This window comes from Dendrobium catenatum, unplaced genomic scaffold (genome assembly GCF_001605985.2).
Source record: "Dendrobium catenatum unplaced genomic scaffold, ASM160598v2 fragScaff_scaffold_9, whole genome shotgun sequence".
NCBI lineage: Eukaryota > Viridiplantae > Streptophyta > Magnoliopsida > Asparagales > Orchidaceae > Dendrobium > Dendrobium catenatum.
Window position 1 is genome coordinate 1104469 of NW_021318471.1, and position 25037 is coordinate 1129505.

Below are 25037 nucleotides of genomic sequence, written 5' to 3' on the forward strand. Positions count from 1 at the left end.
ATATATATATATATATATATATATATATATATATATATATATATATCTGTGTGAGTGAAAACTGCTTATACAAATTGATATGTATATGTAAAAGAAAATGAAATGAATAAAATAAATCATAACATATAAACAAAAAGTATTGATAGGTAAAATATACATGCATGCAGATACAAGAGTTCACTCCCTTATGCTACAAGTTATAGACACAATATACCCGCACATGTTAAATGAAAATAGTGAAAACTGCTTATACAAATTGATATGTATATGTAAAAGAAAATGAAATGAATAAAATAAATCATAACATATAAACAAAAAGTATTGATAGGTAAAATATACATGCATGCAGATACAAGAGTTCACTCCCTTATGCTACAAGTTATAGACACAATATACCCGCACATGTTAAATGAAAATAAAAACGGTTATACCTTAATTGGTACAAAATATAGACGATGCTCCTGTAATAAATGAACTGTTATAACAGTAAAACTTTAAAGAATTTGAATCTCAGAAGAATTTATAAATCAAGAAATTGCAATATTTAAATTCATATTAAATAACTATATGTATGTTAAATAAAAAAATTGATAAATCAATTTGACTACTTATATTCATATTTTATTATTATACTACAATTGTAATTGACCATTGAGTTTGTAATGAAAAACTCAAATTTTTAAATTGAACTTTTCAGAAAAATCCCCTGTTTAATTAAATGACTGACTGATAGAGAAGATTTCTTGTACAGAAAAATATGATCAATTAAAAATGGGAAAGAATTGTTATATCGTATGTTTAGATTGGAAATTGATAGTGGCTTTTCAGTTACATTGGCTATTTATTTTAGTGAAAGAACCATGATATATGTGGATCATCTGTTCCTATCTCATTAACTTGAGCTTCCCAGCCAAGTCATGACAAAGTCTCTCTCAATGCTTTCGTTGTGTTTGGCAGATGATGTGTTAATAGAGGACATAGAAGAAACAACTACAGAAGGTTTGTAGCTCAAGCTATAGCCTATGTACATGACCAAAAGCCTCCATAACAAGCTTTACAAGAGGAAGAAACTTTATTTACTTCGCATGCAGGATGTTAAATCACATTTCCATGTGTTTAATTCCATCATTCAAGATTTGTTATAGTAATTGTTGATGATGAAGCTTTCGTTGCTACTGTGCTTTTTAGCTCCCTTTTACAAGCACTTTTGAGATCCCATATTGTATGGTCATTATACAGTAAGTTTAGAAAATAGTAATAAATCACGTATTTTGACGGAGCTAATTTCTAAGCTCGAAGCAGACGACAAACAAATGAAGGTTTATTACAGGTTAGAGAAAGATCTTATGAGCAACAGTTCTATTTTAATCACGGCATGAGTAATTTTAAGAATAAATTCAAAGAGATTACTTGATCTATAGTAGGATACAAAAAGAAAATTTATTTTTATTTTAAATAAAAAAAAGCAAAAAGCCGATGATGAATAAAAAAAGATAAGTTAGATTATGCAAGTATAGTTATAGATTTTTTTATACATATAAAATTGGTAATACTATTTTGTTAAGTGAAGGCAACATGTGTAAAGAGAAATACATTTTAGACTCAATTCATTCTACTCACATGTGTTCAAATTTAGATATATTTTTTCACATATGTGATCGGTTTTGATGGTTGTGTTTATATGGGAAATGAAGCTCCGCACAAGATTGGATATTAAAGCACTTTAAAATTTAGGGCACATGGTGCTGTAACTACATTGTTAGTCGAATTCAGGAATGTACTAGCTCTGAAGAAGAATCTAATATTTAAACACTCTTAGTATTGCAGGATATAGATTATCTAATGATATTAAAACCCGCAAGGCCTGTACTGATGTTTTGGTTGTCTTAAAGGCAAATAGAATTATTGGACTGCGTATTAAGTACAAAGTCACATGTACATGTTAGATCTAATACAACGTCAAGTAGTAGAAAAGTGTGAGTGACCACCAAATATACTAATGAAGAGTCTAGAAGAGCAGTGTAAAACAAAATTATATCAAGTGAAGGGTAGATGGGCATTGGCAGGTACATCAAACATTATAATGAATGAACACCATAACAATAAGATAAAGTTTGACAGGTATGTAACTACTGAACGGAGGAATAGCAAAGCCGACTGATGAAAAAGGTGTTGCACATTGAAGTGTTCAGATAGTACTATAGTAGTATATTACCACAAAATAAGTATATTAGATATTCAGACTCCAAGTAGGAGATTATTAGATGTGGAGCATAAATCTTATTAATCATCTTGGATAAAATTTTATTTTAATTTCGAATATTGGTTGCTACAAACTCAAGATCCATTTATACTTCATTTTTAAAATTGGTGACTACCAACTAATTATTTATTCACACTTATTTTTCTAAGATGGTTGCCACCTAACTTAAACTATATCACACTTCATCTTTCAAACCTACCAGCTCATAATGCAACAATAAAAATGGGAAGAAATCACATTTTTAGACAATTAAATGATTTCATGAGGATAACCAAAAAAGAGAAAAAGGAAAAGGGGCATCATCCAATAAAGAAAAGATTTTTTTTGTGCTTGCAAGAGGAGTTCTTTGGCTTATTCAAGAAGAAAAAGGTCTTATTTTCAACTCTAGCAAAGGAAGAAGCTCTGGTCATAGTTGAGAATAGTTTTCATTTGCACTCCTGCAATTGTGAGGGAAAGAGTACAAAATAGAAACAATAGCATCCACTTCTCTGCATTTAGCTCTCATCTTCACAATAGGTTATCACATTTTCGGTCAACTAGACAAAATAATATTGTTGTTCGTATCTCCAATTTTGTATGAAGTATAATTCTTCATCTACCTCTTTTTAAGTTTAACAAATTATTTGAGCTCTTGAGAACTTAAACTGAACCGCATAAATTTTAATGTTCTCTTTTGTGTGCATAATCTCTCTTTGCAGTTATTTTTAATTTATTATTATACTTGTTCTTAGGTTGATGCACTTTCTTTCCTACCATTAGCATTTATATAATAGAGTGAATATTGTTATGCACGATAGTGAGAGACAAGATAATAGTTGTCCAAAGAGCATACCATGTGTCAAACTTGGTATTGGTACAAAGTAGCAAATAAAAAATTAAAACCAGTGATCAAAAACGCAAAGAAAAAGTTGCAAGAAACATATGATAACAATGAAACTACTGAAATTATGCTTCTCATTTTAAAAGTCTAAAGAGCAATTACCAATAAGAACACCTGAATTTTAAATTATTATTATTATTAAAAAAAATGATTGAAAAAGACTTAGATGATTTAGACATGCACAATGATAAATATGAAAAATGCCTATTAGAAAAAAGATAAAATTAATGCCAACACATTAAAAAGGATAAATAGTTGACCTATAGTGATATATGTTCTTGAAAAAGGATATGTGAACAATGGGTTTAGCACCTTAGACAACAAGCAAAAAAGAGTGAAATGTAAGGATATGTAAGCTCCACACAAAATAGTTGGGATAAGATGATAATGATGATAACAATGAGAAAATGACTGAATTGGTCACCTAATTTTTTTTGAATGATCAAAATAATTTTCGACTACATAAAAGTAACAATTTAGTCCCTTAACTCATTAAATAGGACCAAATTAATCCTTATACTGGATCATTTAGGTCCCTATTTAAAAAGTCAAAGGACTAAATCAGACTTTTAAATAATCGGAGTCTATTTTGGTCCTTAGTAAAGAATTGGGGGACCATTTTGACCCTTATCTCTAATAGCAATATATATATATATATATATATATATATATATATACGCAGAATCCAAAAGGCCTGATTAGGAAGGATTTAGGAGGAGTTTAGGAGCACAATTTGTACGTAGGGCTGTTTAGAGATTTCCTTTTGGATTGTACTCATTAAATAGTTTATTTTCCTAGGATTATGGCATCCTGAATTTGGCTGAAATTTGATATCTCTCTTAGGTTTTGAGCTCTAGCGGCATCTAGAGAATTGGGAGAGATAGATCCTCCTCTCGAATAGAGGATCAATTGTATATTTGTATTTTCCGTTTCCATTTCATCAAATAATACAAATTATCTATTGTTTTCCTAGTTTTGTGTGGATTTTTTGGAGAATTCTAGCTATTTTCCAAAGATTTATAGGAATTACTTGAGATATACAAGTGTTTCCTTTCAAATTTGTCTCAGAGCAGTTTCCGGACTGTTTTTGGATAATTCCTGCAACAGATTTTTCTACTTTGGACCAAGATTTTTGATGTTTTTAGGGGGAAAATCTGAATTTTTTAGCCTAACAAAGAGTCGGGGACATATGGCTAGAACAAAGGTAAAAGTAATGGAAGGGGAGATCGAACAAATGAAATCTGAAATTTCATATCTCCAAACTCAAGTTTCAGATTTAAAGAAAGATATTTCAGTCATCCATGATAAGATTGATTCGAATTTTTTCATCTTGGAGATGTTGAAGAAAGTGCTCGAGGTTCAAACTAAAAAAATGTCGTCGGAGGTGATGGAGGTCACTGACAGCTAGGGAAGTGGGGAAAACCCTAAGCCAATCAGAAAAAGGGATGATAAGGAGGTGGAGATTTCGGAAGGAACAGAAAAAATGCCTCCCCTAGGGCCTATTCTTAGGGAGGAGTCGGATAGAGGGTATGTGGAGAGGCGTGAGAGGATTAGGCATGAGTGGAGGCGTGTTGAATTAGAAAGAAGAAGGGCTTAATTGAAAGGTGAGGACTTGATTATGATCAAAGAGGTGTCAAATTTGAAAGGAGATGGGTTGAATATGATCAAAGGGGTGCTGAATTTGAAGAGAGAAGGTGGGCTTGTGATTAAAGGTTTGGATGCGAGTGGAGGAGGGACGATTGACACAATTAGGAGGAACCACCCCCTTGGGGAATGGAAAATTTTGGAGAAAGCATGGTTGGCGAAGGAGATCTGAGAGTGAGAAAACTAAATATGCTTATTTTTGAGGGAGCGAATGCACATGGGTGGATCTACAGGGTGGAAAGGTACTTCACTGTCAATAAGTTGACGGCGGAGGAGAGACTGACCGCAGCTGGCCTATGTTTGGAAGGGAAAGCTTTGACTTGATACCAGTGGAGGGACATGCGATGACCCATACGGAGTTGGAGGGAGTTCAAGGATTACCTATTAGAACGATACCGAACCGACAGGGGGTGAGACTTCTACAAGCAGTTCTTCGCATTGACACAAGATGATTCAATGATAGAGTACCAGGAGAGGTTTGAGTGCCTTGCTAGCCAATTGGACCGCCTTTCTGAGATCGTGCTAAAGGGAAACTTCATGAAGGGACTGAAACCAGAGATCCGGGCGACAGTTAGAGTGATGCGGGCCTCGTGACTTGAGAGAGGCTATGGAGCTAGCTCAGTTGGTGGAGGATAAAAAGCACCTAGAGAAAGGGAGGGAAGGTAGCAGCCCAGGAGGCATGTACAGGATGACCACACCCTTTTGCATCCAAGGCCAACACTGGGTACCCTTCGGGAGACCACGAAGGAGAAGACTGTCGATGGAAGACCCGGGGACAATTTCAAGAAGCTCACAAAAATGGAGTTACAGAAGAAGAGAGCAAAGGGGCTCGTTTCAGATGTGAGGAGAGGTATACACCGGGGCAAAAGATATAATGATCAAACTCTTCAAGTTCTCATTGTTTGTGATGATGAGGGAATGGAGGAGGATATCGTCTTCCAACCTTGGCGACAAGGTGAGTCTTTGGGAGTGGAGTATTGTTAGACTGGTCCAACCGGTCCATACAGGACCAGCTAACGGGTAATAGAGGCGGAGAATTTTCGCCTCCTGCTTGTGTCGCTCAAGCCGCAGAATCCAAAAGACCTAATTAGGAAGGATTTAGAAGTTTAGAAGGGAAATTTAAAAGCAGGGGCAGTTTAGAGATTTCTTTTTGGATTGTATGCATTAAATAGTTTGTTTTCCTAGGATTATGGCATCTTGAATTTGACTGAAATTTGAGATCTCTTTTAGGTTTTTGGTTCTAACGGCGTCTAGAGAATTGGGAGAGATAGATCCTCCTCTCGAATAGAGGATCAATTGTATCTTGGTATTTTCCGTTTCTATTTCATCAAATAATACAAATTATCTATTGTTTTCCTAGTTTTGTGTGAATTTTTGTGGAGAATTCTCGCTGTTTTCCAGAGATTGATAGGAATTACTTGAGATTGACAAGTGTTTCCTATCAGATTCATGAGTAGCCATAAATGGATCATAGATGCAAAATAGTAGGTATTGATTGATTTATGTTAATAGGGGCAATAACATTCATACTAAATGTGATGAAATTATAAAGAGCAAAATTTCAAAAAACACAATTTGAGGTGGTTCTTAATGAGCGGTTCTCTGAAGATTCAAAACAATGGTATAATTCGCATAATTAATTGGTTTGATTTAGCAAGTTGCTAATGCAAGGGAATTTCAACAGGGTTAGAAAGCTAGTTTCAAGTCAATGATTAAAAAATAGTTGACCATAGCACATCCATTCCTATAAAACTAAAAAGGAAAAAGTGCTCAAAACGAAAATTCAAAAATCTAATATGTGTCAACTTAAACGGATCAGCAAGCCAGTATGAATGCTTACTGAACAAACATCAAAAAGAGACCACAACAATTACTCTGCATTATAACAAAAAAGAATAACGAAAAAATTAACTTTAAAATGTGCCAAATGACGGCCAAGAAGAAACTAGCAGAACAGTTCAAAAGTAACAACGATATCAAAAGTAGTTTTATTGGTTGCGTACATGATATACAAGTTTTATGTGTTGGGTGTAATGGAATGGGGGTAAGAAGAGAACATGGGGCTGGGTTCTTCTTTCCTAAGCGGGCAAGCATGGCAGAAAAACAGAATGATCAAAAGCTTAAACATGTGTTTCAAAATAAGTTGAAGAAATGCTGTCTCATATCCCAAAACACGTATAGTCAAATTCCAGGATGCATATTTAGTTTAATGTTGATTGAAATAGATGAGATTTTTACAAATACAAAAATCGATCCAAAATGGAAATTCATGCTACGCTATATCATTGCTAATCAAAACGGACGAATAGTAATATGCCATACTCGTACATAAGAAAGGTGGTCACTATAGTTGAACCATAAAAAATAGAAACAGAAGGGAGCTGCTGTGGGATCACAATAATAAATGCTCTCTTCCCTTCAAAAATGACTCAGCATTTTCAACGCAATTCAGTTAGATTATGGTGGTGCAATTGAATGTTAGATTTCACTGCCTGTCTTAAACAATTTAATCCTTGTTTATTATCCGCTGCAGCTAATAAGAAAATTTTACAGGTTCCAAAAAGGCACATAAAAGGATCAAAGTCATGTCAAACCTAAATAAAACAAAAACATATAATTGAATACCTTCGACCACCCCCATACACTAAAAATTACACCAAATTCTCCTGCTGATCTAAAATTTGCTAGTATCCATTGTTTAAAATTATGTAATTTGAGGCTTACCTTGAAGTCCAGCTCAACGTGAGGCGCATGCAAAGCACTTTGAAACTTATGCCTCACAGATGGAGATAGAGGCATGTGGCTCAATTGTTTGATGCACGTGTAATGAGTCGTACGCTTCTATTTCATGTATTGAAGTTTTGGAGGAGGATGAAGATAATTTGGCTATTCATGATGAGGCATCGGATGGCAAATGATCTATGATGCACCGACATGGCACTTAGAGAGGGTATGCAGTGTCGGACACGTGTCAGACACGGACACGCGTCGGACACGGCATGGACACGTGTCCGACACGGCATTGGAGTATCGCAATTAAAAAAATTAAAATTAAAATTAAAATCGGACACGCATGTCCGGTTATTAAATGAGGTATCGCTAGGTACATGCTCAGTACATGCTCGGTATTGCTCAATACATGCTCGGTATTGCTCAGTACATGCTCGGTATTGCTCAGTATATGCTCGATATTGCTCAGTATATGCTCGGTACCGCTCAGTACATGCTCGGTATTGCTCAGTACATGCTCGGTATTGCTCAGTATATACTCAGTACCGCTCAATACATGCTCGGTACCGCTTGGTACATGCTCGGTACCGCTTAGTACCGCTAGGTACATGCTCAGTATTGCTAGGTATATGCTCGATACTGCTAGGTACATGCTCGGTACCACTCGGTATCGTCCCATACAAACAACTTACGAACTTTAAAAACAAGCAGAACTTCAAACCCCGCCATGGGGCAACGCCCCCTTGGACCCCCGGCAGACTGGTATATTGTTGTATTCATGTTGTCTTATTATTGGGATATTTTGATTTCACTTCATATCAATTTAATTTGATGTATTCATATGTATGATTGGTTTGTTAGCAAAATGAGCTCTGCTACTGGCGATGGTGGATTAGGTGAAGGTTCAAAAGAGCCTTCTGTCCACGCCGTGTCTGCGTCCTATATTTTTAAAAATTATTATATATTATATTAAAAAAATATTATGCCGTGTCCACACCGCACCCGTGTCCTATATTTTTAAAAATTGCCGTGTCCCGTGTCCGTGTCGTGTCGTGTCAGTGCATAATGATTCGTGAAGGATGATAATGGAGTTACATCATCACAATTACAAGAGAAATATCTCAATGTTAACATTTTTTATGAATGAACAAAAATGCTAAAATCAACTGTATAAAATTTTTATGTGATAGAAATTATAAAGGGTCAAACATAGTAATTGTTTTAATTTATGTTCTTATTGCATTTAATAGATTTGGGAAGTGGAAGATGATGGAGAATGAAGAGGATGATAAAGATTGGAAGGATATTGATACAAGTGAGGATGAGATGGAGGCGTGAAGTAATCGAATATGATGTTAGCTCGACTGAAGTCTCTCAAAGTGATGAAAGTATGAGAGATTTTTTGAATTTGGACTCCTAAGTCGTAACTAATATATTTTATGACATGTTTACATATTTATTTTAGACTTTTTTATATTTATTTTTTTATCATAGACTTCTTGCTTATTATTGAATGCATGTATGACATTTTATGATATTACTTCAACATTTCTAGATTATTCTCAAATGCTTTATTGAGACAAAATAAAGCTTAATTTTTTATGATATTACTTATTATTGAGTCCTAAGGAGGATAACTCTTAAATATATTATTTTTCATTTTAAGTTTTACACCTCATAATACTTTGAAGCTTATGCTTCACCTCACAAGAGGAAAATACTTCAATATCCGATTGTACAATTTTAAATATTGTAAGTACACCCATTGTCAAACATTTTAAGTGTTGTTAAATGAAAAATTATGTGAAATTTGTATCAGAAGAATAAGGTATTGTATGTGTATGTATATGACAAAGGTGAGGTGAGAGTAGTTTTTAAATTAATGGAGGTGGGTGTAATTTTGACAATCTAAGTAGGTCAAATTAAATTAACCAGTTAATTAATATTTAAAATTGAGTTTTTTTTTTTTTTTTTATCGCAAGAGCATATAACATTACTACTTCCATAATATGATAATTTAATTACAATGCACAAATGTCAAAATTATACAAAAAAAAAAACATGAATCAAACCCAAATGCAACATTAGCCATCCTTACCCATCGCATTTATACATATTCTCTCCATCAAGCCACTCCTTAACAGTAAACTGATTCAGGCACTCCTCCAAAGATTCAGAGTCCCCGTGTATTTCAACTGTCAGATCCATCATGTTCTCATAACGGTTTGAAACCATATCACAGTTTGTACATATTACCTGAAAGTAAGCATCAGTTAAGAGACGTAGGGAGAATTTTCGGTTGAAAAACTTGAAAATTGAGGACTGGTAATATTTATACATGTTTCAATCAAGTTATCAAAAATTATTAAAAAAAAGATAAATACGCAAAACACATTATGGTTGACAATGATTAATGAAGAATGCAATTGCACTTTCACATTTCTATCCTAACATATATCTCGCAGGCCAAATTGTTTTTCAATACTTTGATGTCAAATTAATCACTATATGAAAATTGAGGAATATTGTTGTATACAAAATACTTAATGAATGGTCATCACTTTTCTAGACAAGATTTTGACCTAGGAGAATTAATACTAAGTGGTATCGTACACCCTTATTTGGGAAATGCAACCATCAATGGCATGATCAGTGGCCTTTCCAGCTATTATTTGGGACCAACACAATCTCAGTAACATAGAACAATTTGGAGAAACCCAGTACTCCAAAAGCTTGGACAGACGAAGAAGACGCAACCTAGTCAATCATCATGAATCACTATCATGTGTCCACATTGAAGTCCATGAAGCATTAGTTCTCTTTGGACCACGAGATATGATAGTTGTTATGCTGCCTTATTGTTAAGCGTTTATCATAATTGATTCAATATAAGAGCCCTTCTTTAGCCATCAGTCATGAATCATTGTTTTTGTAACAAGCAAGCTTAACATGTCATAGCATAAGACACTATAATCATAACTATAAGAAAAGGCATGAAATAAGAAGATAAACAAGATCACATTCACGAACATAACTCGTGATCATCTCACACTGCATGAATTCCACCAACACCCACAAGAGCAATAAGTTGACAATTACCATAACTCAATCATCAACTGTGTTTGAATGCAAATCAGTTACTTCGTAGTTCATCGTGGAACCACAAGGGAAATGTGAGGTTTTATTTTGCCATCTTGATAGAATTTTTCATAAATTGATGCCAATGTAAAAACAATTCAACCATCAAAGATAATTTACTACCTTTGTCAATTTAGCCATGTTTAACCTTTAATTTCATGATTCATTGAATATCATGCCCTCAATTGTTATCCAACAAGATATCGCTCACTCTGGATATAGAAAACTCAAGAATTTATCCTCTTTGTGCAACTTCCAAGAGAGTTCACTCATCCTAAGAATGCTTCAACATAAGCACTCTAACTTCGGAGTTCCTAATGGCCAAGGAAGAACAATGTTTAAGAGCTCCATTGCATTGTATTTAAGAGATCCTATGTTATAGACCAAAACTACCATAAATGTATAGACAAAAGATAACAAAACAAACCAAAAAAGACCTTAAGTAGGCATCTTGCATTGCATCAATTTTCCTCGAATGCGAAGAATTCCACACTTGCATCAATTCTCCTAGAATGCGGCGAATTCCACACAAACAGTTGATATTCTGCCAGTGATACTCTCCATTGTACTGCTAAGCAAGGGAAACACATCTCCAATAACAGAAGAACAAAAAAACTATCCTAATAAGGAAAGATGAAGGGACAGTTGTACTATATGGAGAAAGACACGGAAAAAACTGCATCAACAATTTTGGTAGAAGACTTTTATCATAGATCACCACAATAAATTATCAATGGTTCAGGAAAGAAACCTTCAAAAGCCTAAACTGCTTCATGCAAAGGGACAGATTAATCTAAAATAAGAAATATTTAGCAACAATGTAAAAAAGTAATAGATTTTTTCATCATTTCTGTCATTTTAGCTTCAAGGTTGGGCTAGTTTGCTTGGGTAGTAATTGAGTTAGATAAATTAGACCACATCAACAGGGTTCGCATAGCATAATTATGTTGGCATGGGTTTGACTCTTAAGGCTAGAATAAGAGAAATATGTTAGATTAAGTATGGAAGAGTGTGCCTAGATAATAAAGATTTTTGTTTAATGTAGTGCAGCATCACATATTTTCGTGCTTGGGATTGTAGAAAGTGGTTAATTCGTGTGCAAAAAAAGATGGCATAAAACTTACAAAAGGAAAGAAATAAAATAATTAGAAAAGGTTGAATTCAAATGGAGTAATTTAGGCTTCGTTAGGATCTATTTCACGATTAAATTTGAGGATGAGATTTTAAGGAGTTGATTGGGAGTGGTTAGAGGGGTGCTTAAGTGGCTAGAAAATTTCAATTTCAATTGAGAATTTCATTAAGGATAACATGTAATTTATTTAGATGAGGAGGACCATTTGTGAAATTTAAATGAAGCGAAAAATCAAGCTAAAATACTTTTAATGGGCAAATCAGGAGGTTGGGGCAACATTGGAGAGAGAATACGAGTCAAAGGCATGGGAACGGGGATTAGATCAAGTTTTGGGTTTATTTTGGGTTAGGTTTAGGTTTGGAATTTGGTTAGGTTTGGGAAAAAGATTGAGATTGAAAATGCATATCTGCACATAGGACTATGACAATAATTGAGAGCAGAAGGTGACATCAATGATCTCTTGGAAATTTTAAACCGTAGCAAACTTAATTTTGTCATGAAGAACTCCTTGGATTAAGCATCTCAGCTCCATATCATTTGATGATAAACTAGTAGATGAGTTTGTGGGTGGACTTCTAAGCCTTTATTTTCATAGAAAAAAGTGTTTAGCATCAAGAGAACCTAGTAAGAGAACGAATTGAGAAGATCAGAAGAATGGAGTTCACATGGAAGAGAGACAAAAAAGTGAGAGAAAGAAGAAAGATTATGCAACTAAAGAAGCCACATCAAATAGACTGCATGCCCATCCATGATCCATCTTTCTCTCTCTAACAGTAACCTTCAATCTCCAATATAAATCATGACACATGTGAACCAGGTAAATGAACTAGCAGCTTGCCCCAATAAAATATTCTCAAATTAAAAGTAAATTCAATTTATCCAAGTACTTAGTTATCAAGATTGAACAATTTCTAAAATACAAAACTTAAACAGGGCGAGCTATCTGCAGCTACCATAGCCATAGCAGAATCTAGCAAACACTTATCCAACTCATTAGTAAAGAACCATGGCAAACAAAATAAAATGCAAACCACAAGCGTTAAAGGCAAAGGAGAGAACAAAATTATTAACTAAAGGAAATCCCATATATTGATGGAAAGAATGTCAATAAAGAATAGGACAAAAGAGGAGGATATGAAAGATCAATTAAGGATAAAAACCATTAGCCTTAAGTGCTTTTCAAAGGAGATTGAGAAAAGTATTTACAGAAGGAAACCACATCTAATGATGGAAAGAACCTTGATAGAGAATTGTAAAACAAGGTGGCAAAGATTTCTCAATGGTAAGTCCCATCTATGCACATATATGATTTTGCAGTAAAAGTAAAAAAAACCGACTATTCCAAGGCCGAATTATTTTGCAATTAGGTAGAACAAACCCATCAACTTCATCCCAAACCAATATACTGTAGCATACATTCAGAGTATTAAAGGCATATATAAATAGTAGTAAACAAGAAGCAGGAAACATTTCATCGGATCATCCGTAACAAAGAAATTATTTTAAAGCAAAGCAGCATCATTCAAAATTCTGAAATACAAAGACATCAGAAAATAACTATCAAGTTAAAAAATCCAACCTGTGATCGGAGATGGCCACCAAATATGTATTGGACAATAGTTGTCTCTTGTGTGCTAGGATCCACAGCTTTTTCACCTCCATACTCATCAAGGCAAATTGATTGCATTGTGTCAATAGCAAACCTAAATGTTACATAAATTCACAATACTAAGAAAAATCATACATATAACAGCTTGATGGCATAGGTAAATAACTCAAGCTTATCCAATTGATAAAGAAAGCAAATGACCTCATGAATTCATGAGCATCCTCCTGCCTTCCATAGCCAAGATTACCACCAATATTTGGTAACCGAGAAAGAATATTGATGGGTGAAAAAGATTGTGAACTTTCACTAGCTCTTTTAATGTGGGCTTGCAGCTCACACAAGAAACACCAATCATCTCTGCTCCTCAAGCCTGCAAAATGATTCATTGACGCATAGGTAATAAAGATGAACAAGAAGTTAATGCAAATGCATGAGACTATGACTGAAGCATGCGATAGCATACATCCTCTACTATGGTTCTTCTCCAATAAATAGGCAACAAGTGGTCTTGTACATGACAGACATTGTAAAACCACATTTGCAAAGCAACTGCAGTATGAAAGCAAGAACATATTAGAAGCGTAATAAACCAACTAATGATGGCTATGTTCATCACAAAAGTGAACAAATTCATAACCATCAAAAAAGATAATTTGATACTCAAACCTGTTCCCACAGTTTAAAAGCCCGCAAGGTGGAAAACCTGGCTTATCCCAGCCAAAAAGCTTGACAAACTCATCATATGGGAAAAGGATCTGGAAAATAATAACTTCATCAATTCTAACAGAAAGAAATCTCTCATGCTAAACTGAATCTTCAATGAAGCATTACCTTTTTTGGTTCTTTCAGCACTTTACGGGTTCCATGATCAGGCACCAATGAAATTGCAGAAGATTTCCTCGTTGAACCTGTTCCATAGGTATCAAACTTATTTGGCGACCCAACTTCCCTGCATTTTGACTTATGCTCGGCTTTCCAATGCTTTGACTGGCATTCTTGAGAGCTGAAAATTAAAGTACCGGCTTTAAATCTCACATGGAAGGATTGTTCAAATGATAAAGATAAGCACTATGGAAACAATACAAACATTCAAGAAGGATCCTGTATGTAGCACAGTCATGAGCTTGTTAAAACCAGTAGCAAGATGGAAAGTCACAAAACTCTGCAACAGAGTAAAATTTCAAAAATAAGAACATAGTTTATGTGTGCAGAATTAATTACCAAAACCTTGTTACCGGTAACTTACAAAATTAGGAGGAACCCGGAAACATTAAATCACCATATCAAAACCAATAATATTAAAGAAACTTTATAACTAGGAATTGAGATAGGGAAAAACTCGTAGTAGGTGGCTTAAGTACATTATGTTGAACATATGAGCACATGTGACTCATGTAGTACATCAGTAACCTGATGATGATAACTCTTGTTTGGTGTCATCTAATGCTTGGCTAAGTGTTTTTTACAAGTTTATCTAATTATTATAGCAACCACGCAGGTGCTCATATTGATAAAAAAAGTTCACTAGGAAGGCTTGGAGGATGAGCTCAATTGTTGATCAAAAAATTCCAAGGTTTTGTGTCCTAGTGTCTAGTGTGCTATTAGCATTCATAGTAACAAATGAACTGGAATATCATATTATTACCAAAGCCTCAAAGATGAGGAACACAAGCATAAACATTGATTGATTTAAAATTTTATTTTAAAATATTCAATAAATTATTGAAATTTGGTGGGGGCAAGAAATACAGGGAGCCTATACCCCTCGCCCACACAAAAGAGGGGAAAAGAAATTCTATATGAGCACCCGGACACCCGCTAACACTCGATAATTCTATGACGACGAGCAAACTCTTACATTTAAATTTAAAGACAGAAAAGAAATTAAAAAATTACAAACGACGACGACTTGCAAACTTAAAATTAAAGACGACACCCTAAAGTTGCTGCACTTGGAAGAAAGATACAGATGGAGTGGCACTTGCGGAGAGACGAAGAGATTAGAAGCCGAGACGAAAGGTTGGAAAGAGCTCGCAAGATTTCCAGAGGGGATGAGAAAGAAGACGGACAAAGCTCGCAAGCTTTTCCAAAAAACCCGCAGGTTTACTTTTCCAAAAATAACATAACATTCAATTTTTTAAAACATTACAAATCCCCCATATATATAGGTATGAAAGGGAATATCAAAAGACACATAACATTAATTTGCACAAGAACCTAAGCACCATGAGCACGGAAATCCCCCCCACGCATCACGGAAAACAGCCCAAGCCCAGGAACCGAAGCAGCAGCCACGGGAGACAAGGAGGCCGCACGGAACCAAGGAGCCACAGCCGCGGGAATCATCCCAGGCACGGAACACCAGTAGCCGGCCGGAATCCCAATGGGCAAAGGCACAAAAAAAACCCATGGAAGAATCCAAAGAGCCACCGAATAGGAAAATGAAACAACATCTTGGAATTCCAAAAGCCGTTTTGGAATTCCAAGAGACTAACATAATTAAAAATATAATAATAAAAACTATAACATTTAATAAAAGATAAATATGAACTAAAATGTTAGCTAATAATAAGCTAACCCTTAGTTCAATAAGTGAACTAAAGATCAGCTCATAAATGAGCTAAAATTTCAGCTCAATTTTGATTGAGCTTGTAAACTCGAGGGAGGCCAAAATTGATTTATTTTGGACATGAGTTGACCCCCCCCCCCTTTGTCTACATCAAAATTTCATTTAAGTTAAATCATTATTTATTTCATTTTTTACCCAAGATTTTATATGCAAGTTTTCATTTTAAATACCCCAAAAAATTGTTCAGAAATCATTTTTAATACCTAAAACATACTTAAACTTTGTTAACAAAACTACTACAAAAATCCCAACATATTTTGACCACCATTTAAATTAGTTTGTGAAAAGTTAAATTTTATGATTACTTAATCAATAAATACATAATTAGTTCATATACTTAAAATTAAGCTTTGCTTCTATCAGAATATTTTTTCAGTGCAAAATGATATATAATATTTTATATTTAAGTTTAATAATCATTAAATAAGAATTAATAAAAAGTTACCCATAATTATAACCTATGCCGTTGAACTTACCTTGCCTTCATCCCAGCTAGACCGAGCAAAGCTAGATTGGCCCAATTCCATACCCAAGAGCCCAATCTTTTATAAATCTGGAATGGAGTGTCTAATTTCCTAAACTCGTTAAACTATTTTTACCTGGACTCATTAGGCACAGTCAGACCTATTATGCAGTTTTCGAACCCAGGAATAATAACCATTATTTTTTGATTTATTGAGAGTATTTCTTAAAATGTAAAATAATATTTTCAAGATTTCAAACTAGTTTAGCACCCAAAATAATTCCTAAGGTTAATTTATAAATATATTATCAATTGGATAGAACTAAAAAACTAATGAAAACTTAATGTTAAAAGAACAGATTTAATTTTTATACTCAAGTGTTGAATCAATTTCAAAGCTTTCAGAAGAAAAAAAAAATTAGCCGACCATCAAATGAATTCCAGCGACCTCATCCTTAGCAAGATTAAAAAAAAACACTTATCATTGTAGGAAAACAGAGAAAATTAAAAAAAAAAACAAAAATTGTATGTAGCTATTTTCAGCGTAAATTTCTTGTCATTCATTGTCAACAATAATTACACTCCAAAAATTTCATTTGCAACACATTTTGCACCACAAATGAAACATATGGGTGCTTTTCTTAGCATGATAAAGTAAAATATATATGCTACAAAAATTCTCATGCAAATACCCTAAACAAGCTTTTTTTTTCGGCATGGTGAGTTTTGAATATCCAGGCAATAATGTAGTACAATAACCACACACATCTTCCTTTAAATAGTAGGCAAGACACTCCTCTCAGATGCCTCCCTCATAGGGGAGACACAACGAGGCTGCCAAGATTTTTAATGAAATGGCCCAAAAAGACAAAATGGACTTTTGGACGCAAATACAGTATAAAAATAAAGATAAAACTATAAAATAAAAATTTCAAATGCAGTGTTTATTGCATCAAAATAACCCAAATATATGTCAAAATTAGATTAATAAGGAACTCGGCAACCTGCCTACAAGCATAAACAAGGACCTGTAATTACTTCCAAAATAACTCAGAATTGCTAGAACCATGAACTGCAATACAACAACATCAAGCGTTTATCTATGTGGGGTCGGCTACATGAATCTTTTTTCTCCATTGTGTCTTGTTAAGAGTCAAATTTTTATTTAAATAATAAAAAAATGTCAGTTCTAATATTTTCTAACAAAGTCTTTTTAGGTCCACCTCTACCTCTCTTAACATAGGACAAATATAATAAATCTACTCTCCTAACCGGGTCATCAGAAGTCTGACATTTTATGTGACCAAACTATCTAAAACAACCCTCTCTAATCTTTATATGCCTCGATAGCTACTCCTACCTTTTCACGTATATGCTCGTTTCGCATTCTATCTCTAAGAGTAGAACCATGAACTGCAATCATATGTAAAAATAATCAAGTGAAAGCCTCTATTAAAAGGCAAAGAAATGCCAGTATGTACTATCTGAACATTCATGTGGACAAAATGCAAGCCAATATTGGTTTGAACATAAAACAATAATCTAAATTGAAATAGTCACAATCAAAATTGTAACACTTGCAAGCAAATAGAATGTGATCCCCTTAAAACTCAAAACAAAATGTTGTGTGCATTCTAATGACAAAGAATTCATGCAAATAATTGAATATGGAGAATTCCAAATATTTTACATGAATCACAAAGCAGTCTTCAAATCAATTACAACATGCATATATGCTCTGACTGGGTGATTTTTCTACTAAATGACAAAGGCATTATGATCGAAGCCCTCTAATAACATGGTTAGCTACAAAATGACATCGTTGAATTACTATCATAGCCAGAGCCCGCAAATTATCCAATGGCCCAACCCCCTAAGTGAGAATCATAGAGTGCACTTGATAGGGCATCAAGCCCTTTGTTAGTTAAAGCCAATTTATAATCCCTTAATGCAAAGATCTACCCGAGGTCTAGAATGTTCCCTTAGACGACGCAACCCATGGCTTCCAAAAAAAAAAAAGTCAATTGGTCAAGTTACATCGACTACCTCTACTAATTAAATGGACTAAAGTCCATGATAAGTCAACGAGACCATGACATTTTGATTGGAATTGTCATCATTTACTATTTTCCCCTACCATTCACTTTAAGCTAAATGCAATCTCTAAATCCAAAATCACTACTATTATAAGCTAAGCAATTAGCATCTAATAAATAACCTTAATAAAAAATCTTCTCTTGTTACCGATAGCGATTAACCATAGAAGCTTGAGCGTATAGGAAAACTAGAACTAGATCATAAAGTTCTCATAAAATGAAGGCAAAATCTCTTAATATTAATTATCTACAATCAAATCTTCCTTCAAAAAGTGTGGAACACAAAATCCCTTACAAGAGCCATGCATAAATTTTCAGAGCCCACAGTATTATCTTGGGCTCGATGTAGATTCATTTCTATCCCATTTTTTGTATAGTATTGATGGCATGCTTCAAGCAATTGATAATGATTATTATAGTGAAACATGTGATCATGCTTCTTTCTTTCTAATGTCTAAGCATATTATAGCATGCTTTACACAATTACTATGCACTCCTTTTTCTTGATAAAATATTGTAGGAAATGGGATTGGACAAATCATTATTAATATTTTGCATTATGATGGTGTTATATGCATATTGTCTTTAAATTAGTGTAACTTCTTTTCTATCCCATTTTTTTGGTAGTATTTATTAATATGCTACAGTAATAGACAATTATTATTATGCACTATAGCATGTATGTTTCCTACCTTTTGTTTTCCAAGGACATCATAAGAGGTTTTACATTATATCACGTACTCTTCCTCCTTATTAAAATATTATGGATTGTTGATATCATTTTAGCACAAAGGCCATACTCATTGAATATCCAACATATATATATGGAAGAACCTTCGCACGGTATATTACATAATCTAATTGGCACTCTTCTTGATAATAAAATTAACTAGTAAGCAAGTATTTGAAAGCTCATCTTAGCCTTGCTATATTAATGGTTTATCGCTTGTAATCAATATTGGTTGGACATAACTACACAGTTAACTATAATGTATCAGATCCCTAAGTTCATGTTTAAGTTCAATGCAACTAATACTTATTGCAATTGTTGTTACCTTATTGTGATGATGTGAGATTTTGAAATGCATAAGTTACGCTCAAGTAATCATGAATCAACAAGTCCAACTATGTGACTTCTATGTTTGATTTTAGCTTATCATCTAATAGATATATGCGCTCTTTATTACTTGAGTGAGTGGCTAATGTGCAACAAATTGATTCTATATTCTCCTAATATTTTGGGTAAACTATATGATGTGACAGAATTTCAAACAAACCCACGGAGTATTTGATTTATAGGCTACTCATGTTGGTGTGTGTGTGTGTATATATGTGAATAGACTTGGGGTTCAGTTGGGTCTTGAACTAGAATTATGAGAGCTTAAAACAAGATTAAAACCTATGAGGAGCTATTTAGCAAGTTATATTAACCATCAAGGAAGTGCATTTAGTGATAAGATCATCTGCAATATGTGCTACTAACCACGGATGATTTAAATGGAGGAGGTTATAATGGTTCACTACACTTATAATAGATATATACCCAAATTATATATGATAACTGAAATTGTTGGTATAGAAAATAATTTTTTTGGGCTATGTAATTTACGATAGACCTATTTGCGACATTTGAATGATAAGCCTTGAGTGTAACACATTACGCAAGAACACTATGGCAACTGACGCCAATCTGAGGAAAAACCATAAAGATCATAGCCCAAAATAGTAGGAGAAAACCAACATTTAAATGTTGGTGAGGCACTAAGCTCGTCTTGATCTGTTAGTTGAGAGCTTTGGTTATCAGCCAAGAGATAAGCTTGTATATGTGATGTGTATGTGAGTTTGCATTGATTGGCTCAAAAGTCCCAAAAAATGATTGTGAGGGAGTGAATAATGATGATCCCAAATTTGAGAACCATAACATTAAGACGAGAGAGGTATACCAAGTTAGGCTTGATTGTATGCACTGATTGGTTTCCAATCACTGCGCAATTGACTGAGTATGTCGATGCTTATGAAGAAGTCCCTCCCCACTCAAACACACCCATCCCAAATTATCTACGTCACAGCGAATCTGGTCTGTAACACCGGATGGCGTAGGCGTCAGAAACGCAAAAAAAAACTTTGGATTGAATGAGAGGTAGATGGTCACCCTCAATATCATGGCCGATCCCAATGGGTTGATGAGGTGTGACTTGATTTACATCACATGGGTTTGTTAAGGTGCCAATGTGGAAGCATATTATCAGAGTGGACCCTCAAGAAATACTTACATTAGTTTCAAGTCTATATTGCTACTAGCTACTGAAACGAAGTGGGATAATCATTGTAGACCAAAAATCAGGAACGTAATAAATTCTGGAAGCATCAGCGAAAAAAAAAAACTCAAACCCATATAAATCATTCAAAATCGACACTACCATTCTCCAATCAAGAAATTAAAAAGCATTCAAAACCAACAGAGTAAAAAGGTTAAATAGGGCTAAGCAAAGATGACCCCTACCAGTACCAGACGCTCTTGCACCTAGAACACTTCTTGCTAGCCGATCGCGTGCAAACAGGGCATTCTGATACCCCCACGCCTACGGCGTCGCTCCCACCGCTCCCGATGAGCATATGATGGTGGCCTTGGAACTCCTCGTTGCACTGCAAAGCCGCGTCTACGACGGAGGACCGGGGGGCTTTTTTTCTCGTGAGGACGAACACCCCGGCAACGAGTATTAATAGTAAAGTGCACGCGTACTGCAGGAGTGCAGAGAGATCCAGCGCGAGTAAGGCAGCCCCAAGCATCTAAGCCTAGGGTTTCCGCTGATAGTTTGTTAGGGTTGTCATCGATCAGCGGCGAGCTTTTTCCAATGATCGTTCTCGAGAAGTCGATCCCAAGTACAAACGCAGAGTGCGACAGCGATACGAGAAACGAGAGGGCCCTCCCGTTTGCGCTGCTGTTCTCTCGATCGGTCCTATAACTCGGGTGTATTAATTAACCGGTAAATATAGGTTTTTGATTGCCGCCATTGTTGTTATAGCCGAGAAGAGAGAGGTGGGTGAGATCTGCAAATATATGAAAATCTATTAGCTTCCAGAAAATTACGGCGATTCGGCCTGGAATAGAACGCATTCAACCATCTAAATTGGAGGAATTTTAAAGATCTTAGAATAAAATAAATTAAATGAAAGCAACATAATTAGAAAAAAAAAATATCAATTTACGTTCTTAAATGAAAACGAAGCTTTTTTTTTTTTTTGCATTTTTGACAAACCTGTCAACATTTGATCCGACCCGAAAACCCGATCCGAAACCGACCCGAAATTATCGGGTTCGGGTCGACCCGGTTAAATAACAGGTCGTGTTAGGGTTTGGAATTTCGACCCATTTAGTTTTTTGGGTCGGGTACGGGTTAACCCGAAAACCCAATAGTAACCCGAACTGACCCGCGTGGTTTAATAAATTATAACTTATAACGCGGGCATCAAGCGACGAGCGGGGCCATAATCTCGTAACTCTCGTTCCGTCTCCTGGCTTCTGTTTAGGGTTTCCGATTCTCCAGTCTCCGCCTCTCCGATGCTGGAGCTCTCGTCGAGTCTACTCGTCTCGTCGGCACGACGGCGTCTACGCTTACATTTCAAACTTTCGATTCACACATTCCCTAATTTGTTTCACTGTTTGTATCTCGTTTATGCTCTCTATTAGTATTTTTTGATAGTTTAGAAGATGAAGGTTTAAGGTTTTGATATTTTTTGTTCTTCATTTTATCATTTATTGATTTATTCTCTATTTCTCTGGGATGGTGTTGAGATTTTTGGAAGTTGAAGTTATACCGTGAAATCTATTTCTCTGCTAGGGTTTATTTCGGCTAGGGTTTAATAATTTGTGCAAATATTGTTGGCAACGATGTTTAACCAACATATTGATTTTTCTCTACTCTCTAGTTTAGCCCGGTTTGAACTTTTGTAGATGCCAGAAGCTTTGAGCATTTCAATATATAAATGTATAATTGTATAAATAATTATTCTGAATTGAGATTGAGGTTGTAAATTTGAATGTTGAAACTTTGTAAATTAGTATTTCTCTAAAATTGAATTGAGGTTGTAAATTTGTAACTAAAAAAATGAGTAAATGATAGATTTGTAATTTGTAAATTAGTATTTCTCTATAGTTGCTGTTTTGCAGTTTGCTGTTTGCACTTCAGCTCATTTTTTCCCTTAAATTATAATTAAAATTAATGTATATATGGTCAACTGGGTCGAAACGGGTCGGGTCGGGTTGACCCGAAATCGATATGGGTCGGTTTCGGGTTTCAAAAACCGACCCGTTTATAAAACCGGGTCGGGTTGACCCGAACCCGAATAAAGCCGGGTCAGTTACGAGTCGGACCCGAACACGACCCGTAACCCGAAATTGACAGGCCTAATTTTTGTGTTGAAAATGCAAAAAAATAAAAAAATCATTACGCCCTACTCTAATTGTCACGACCCAACCCGACCGGAACGGATCCCGCTCGCATCGGGCCGCGACGGAAATGAAAATCCAGGATCTAGTTTTGTAATTTGTTTCAGAACTTTCTTCCAGATATTCAAATTAACAGAAACACAGAGCTGCTATAAACTTCAATTACATATACATAAATGCATCCATTTTTCCTTTTACCTTTCATCAAAATAATCATCTACAATACAGTGCATGGCAGCAGACAGAAAGTCATGACTGTACAAAAATCAAAAGTATAAAATACCTAATCTCAGATCATACACAGAACCGCTAGTCCATGACTTCCTTCCCTTCCCCAGAACCTGAAAACCACGCAGAAAGCAAGGATGAGCTAACAGCTCAACAAAACAACACTCGCCAATCAAAATCTCTAGAATTTCACATCAGAAAACACATCAGAAACAGTTATTTGATTAGCAGAAATTCAAACAATCGTACATAAATCTTATAACAGACAAAACAGATACTTGATAAGTAGAAATCAAATCACAGATACATGAATTCAAATCAGAGTGCATAACCGATCTTATAAAACTTATCAAATCACAGAACGGATCGGATCGTACAAATCAGAATTCAATTCAGATAAAAATCACATTTCATATATTAGATTCCCGGACCCTGATAGAATCTCAACGGATTCTGGCCCCTTATGCCTCCCTTCCCTGACACAGACAGAATCTCAGATTCTGGCCCCTTATGTCTCCCTTTGTGCTTATAGCACCAGAATAGAACAGATATACATAATTTTCATAACAAAACTTATTTCTTTCCAGATTTCCCAGACACAGACAGAATCTCAAAGGATTCTGGTCCCTTATAACTCCCTTCTGATATCACAACATATCAAAGCATTCAATTCAGAAAATCAAATTTCATCAGAAAAATCATCAGCGGCATAACGGCAGTATACGGAATTTACACAAAATTCACAGATTCATAAAGTCACCAAATTATCACAGATAATACACAACATCATTATAATATTTTCATTGTACTGAAGTAATATTTTTCAATATCTTGATAATTCGTTATTCGATTAAAACATCGCAGAATTCAAAATACATGGAGAAAATTTTTCAGAAAATACTCAAAACGTGCACAAATATTAACTCAGAAACATATCAAAAGTTACACGGTAAAAAGTTCGTCAGTACAAAACGGAATCAATTATTCGCTTACGGAACAAAATCCGGAACAAAAAAATTGTCAAAATCCTCGTTTCTGAAAATTGAGAAAGGCGGAATGTGCCTTACCTAAAGTCGGTCAACTTTATCAACTGCTGCTACGGACGAAAACGGATAGAAGTCGCCCAAAAATCACTTTTTTCTTCTTTTTCCTTTAGTTTTCTCTCTCATGTGCTTTCTCTCTCTTCAGAAAGATCTCAAACCCATATATATCCAAACTGATCGTCCCGGACAATCCCAGATCGTCTCGGGACGATTTGCCCTCTAGACAAAAATCGTCCATATGTGTACAGTAATTGTCCACAATCGTACATGGACTAGTTGCTCTCGGGAAATTTTTCGTCCAGACGAACCCCAGTTCGTCCTGAGATGAACTTCTCTGTCCAAAAATTCCTTTACAACCTGTACCGATCGTCCCGGACGATCCAACTTCGTCTTGGACGATCTTGGAAGGAAAACAGCTTTCACAATCTCCCCAACTTCAGAAACATGTCATCCTCGACATTTCCAAAATAAGACTGAGTTAGAACAGATGCGGATATAACTTTCTCATATCTGACTCCTTCTCCCAAGTCGCTTCTCGTGCTGTTCTGTGCTTCCACTGAACTTTAACTATCGGAATTTATTTATTTCTTAACTTGCAAACATCGTAAGCTAAAATCTGTTCAGGGTCTTCATTGTACTGCAGATTCTTCTGAATCTCCACATCATCAGCAGATAGTTTTTATTCAGAATCAGATATCCACTTTCTCAAAGAATATACGTGAAAAACATTAC

At 35.0% G+C, this 25037-nt stretch overlaps 1 protein-coding gene across 4 annotated transcripts in view; it reads right to left on the reverse strand.

Moving 5' to 3' along the window:
• Positions 1–21644, reverse strand: part of LOC110092481 (ubiquitin carboxyl-terminal hydrolase 18) — a 50712-nt gene extending 29068 nt beyond the window's left edge. For all 4 annotated transcript variants that reach the window (XR_002302590.2, XR_003702311.1, XR_002302591.2 and 1 more), the window contains exons 1-7: positions 21088–21644; positions 14228–14399; positions 14063–14151; positions 13860–13945; positions 13598–13766; positions 13367–13490; positions 9616–9773 (exon numbers count right to left, since the gene is read on the reverse strand). Coding sequence is in view for 1 of the 4 variants with exons in the window: in XM_020817051.2 (XP_020672710.2) it covers positions 9616–9773; positions 13367–13490; positions 13598–13766; positions 13860–13945; positions 14063–14151; positions 14228–14399; positions 21088–21374 (1085 nt within the window). In the remaining 3 variants the exon portion in view is untranslated. The remainder of the gene's footprint in view (positions 1–9615; positions 9774–13366; positions 13491–13597; positions 13767–13859; positions 13946–14062; positions 14152–14227; positions 14400–21087) is intronic.
• Positions 21645–25037: the final 3393 nt, after the last annotated feature.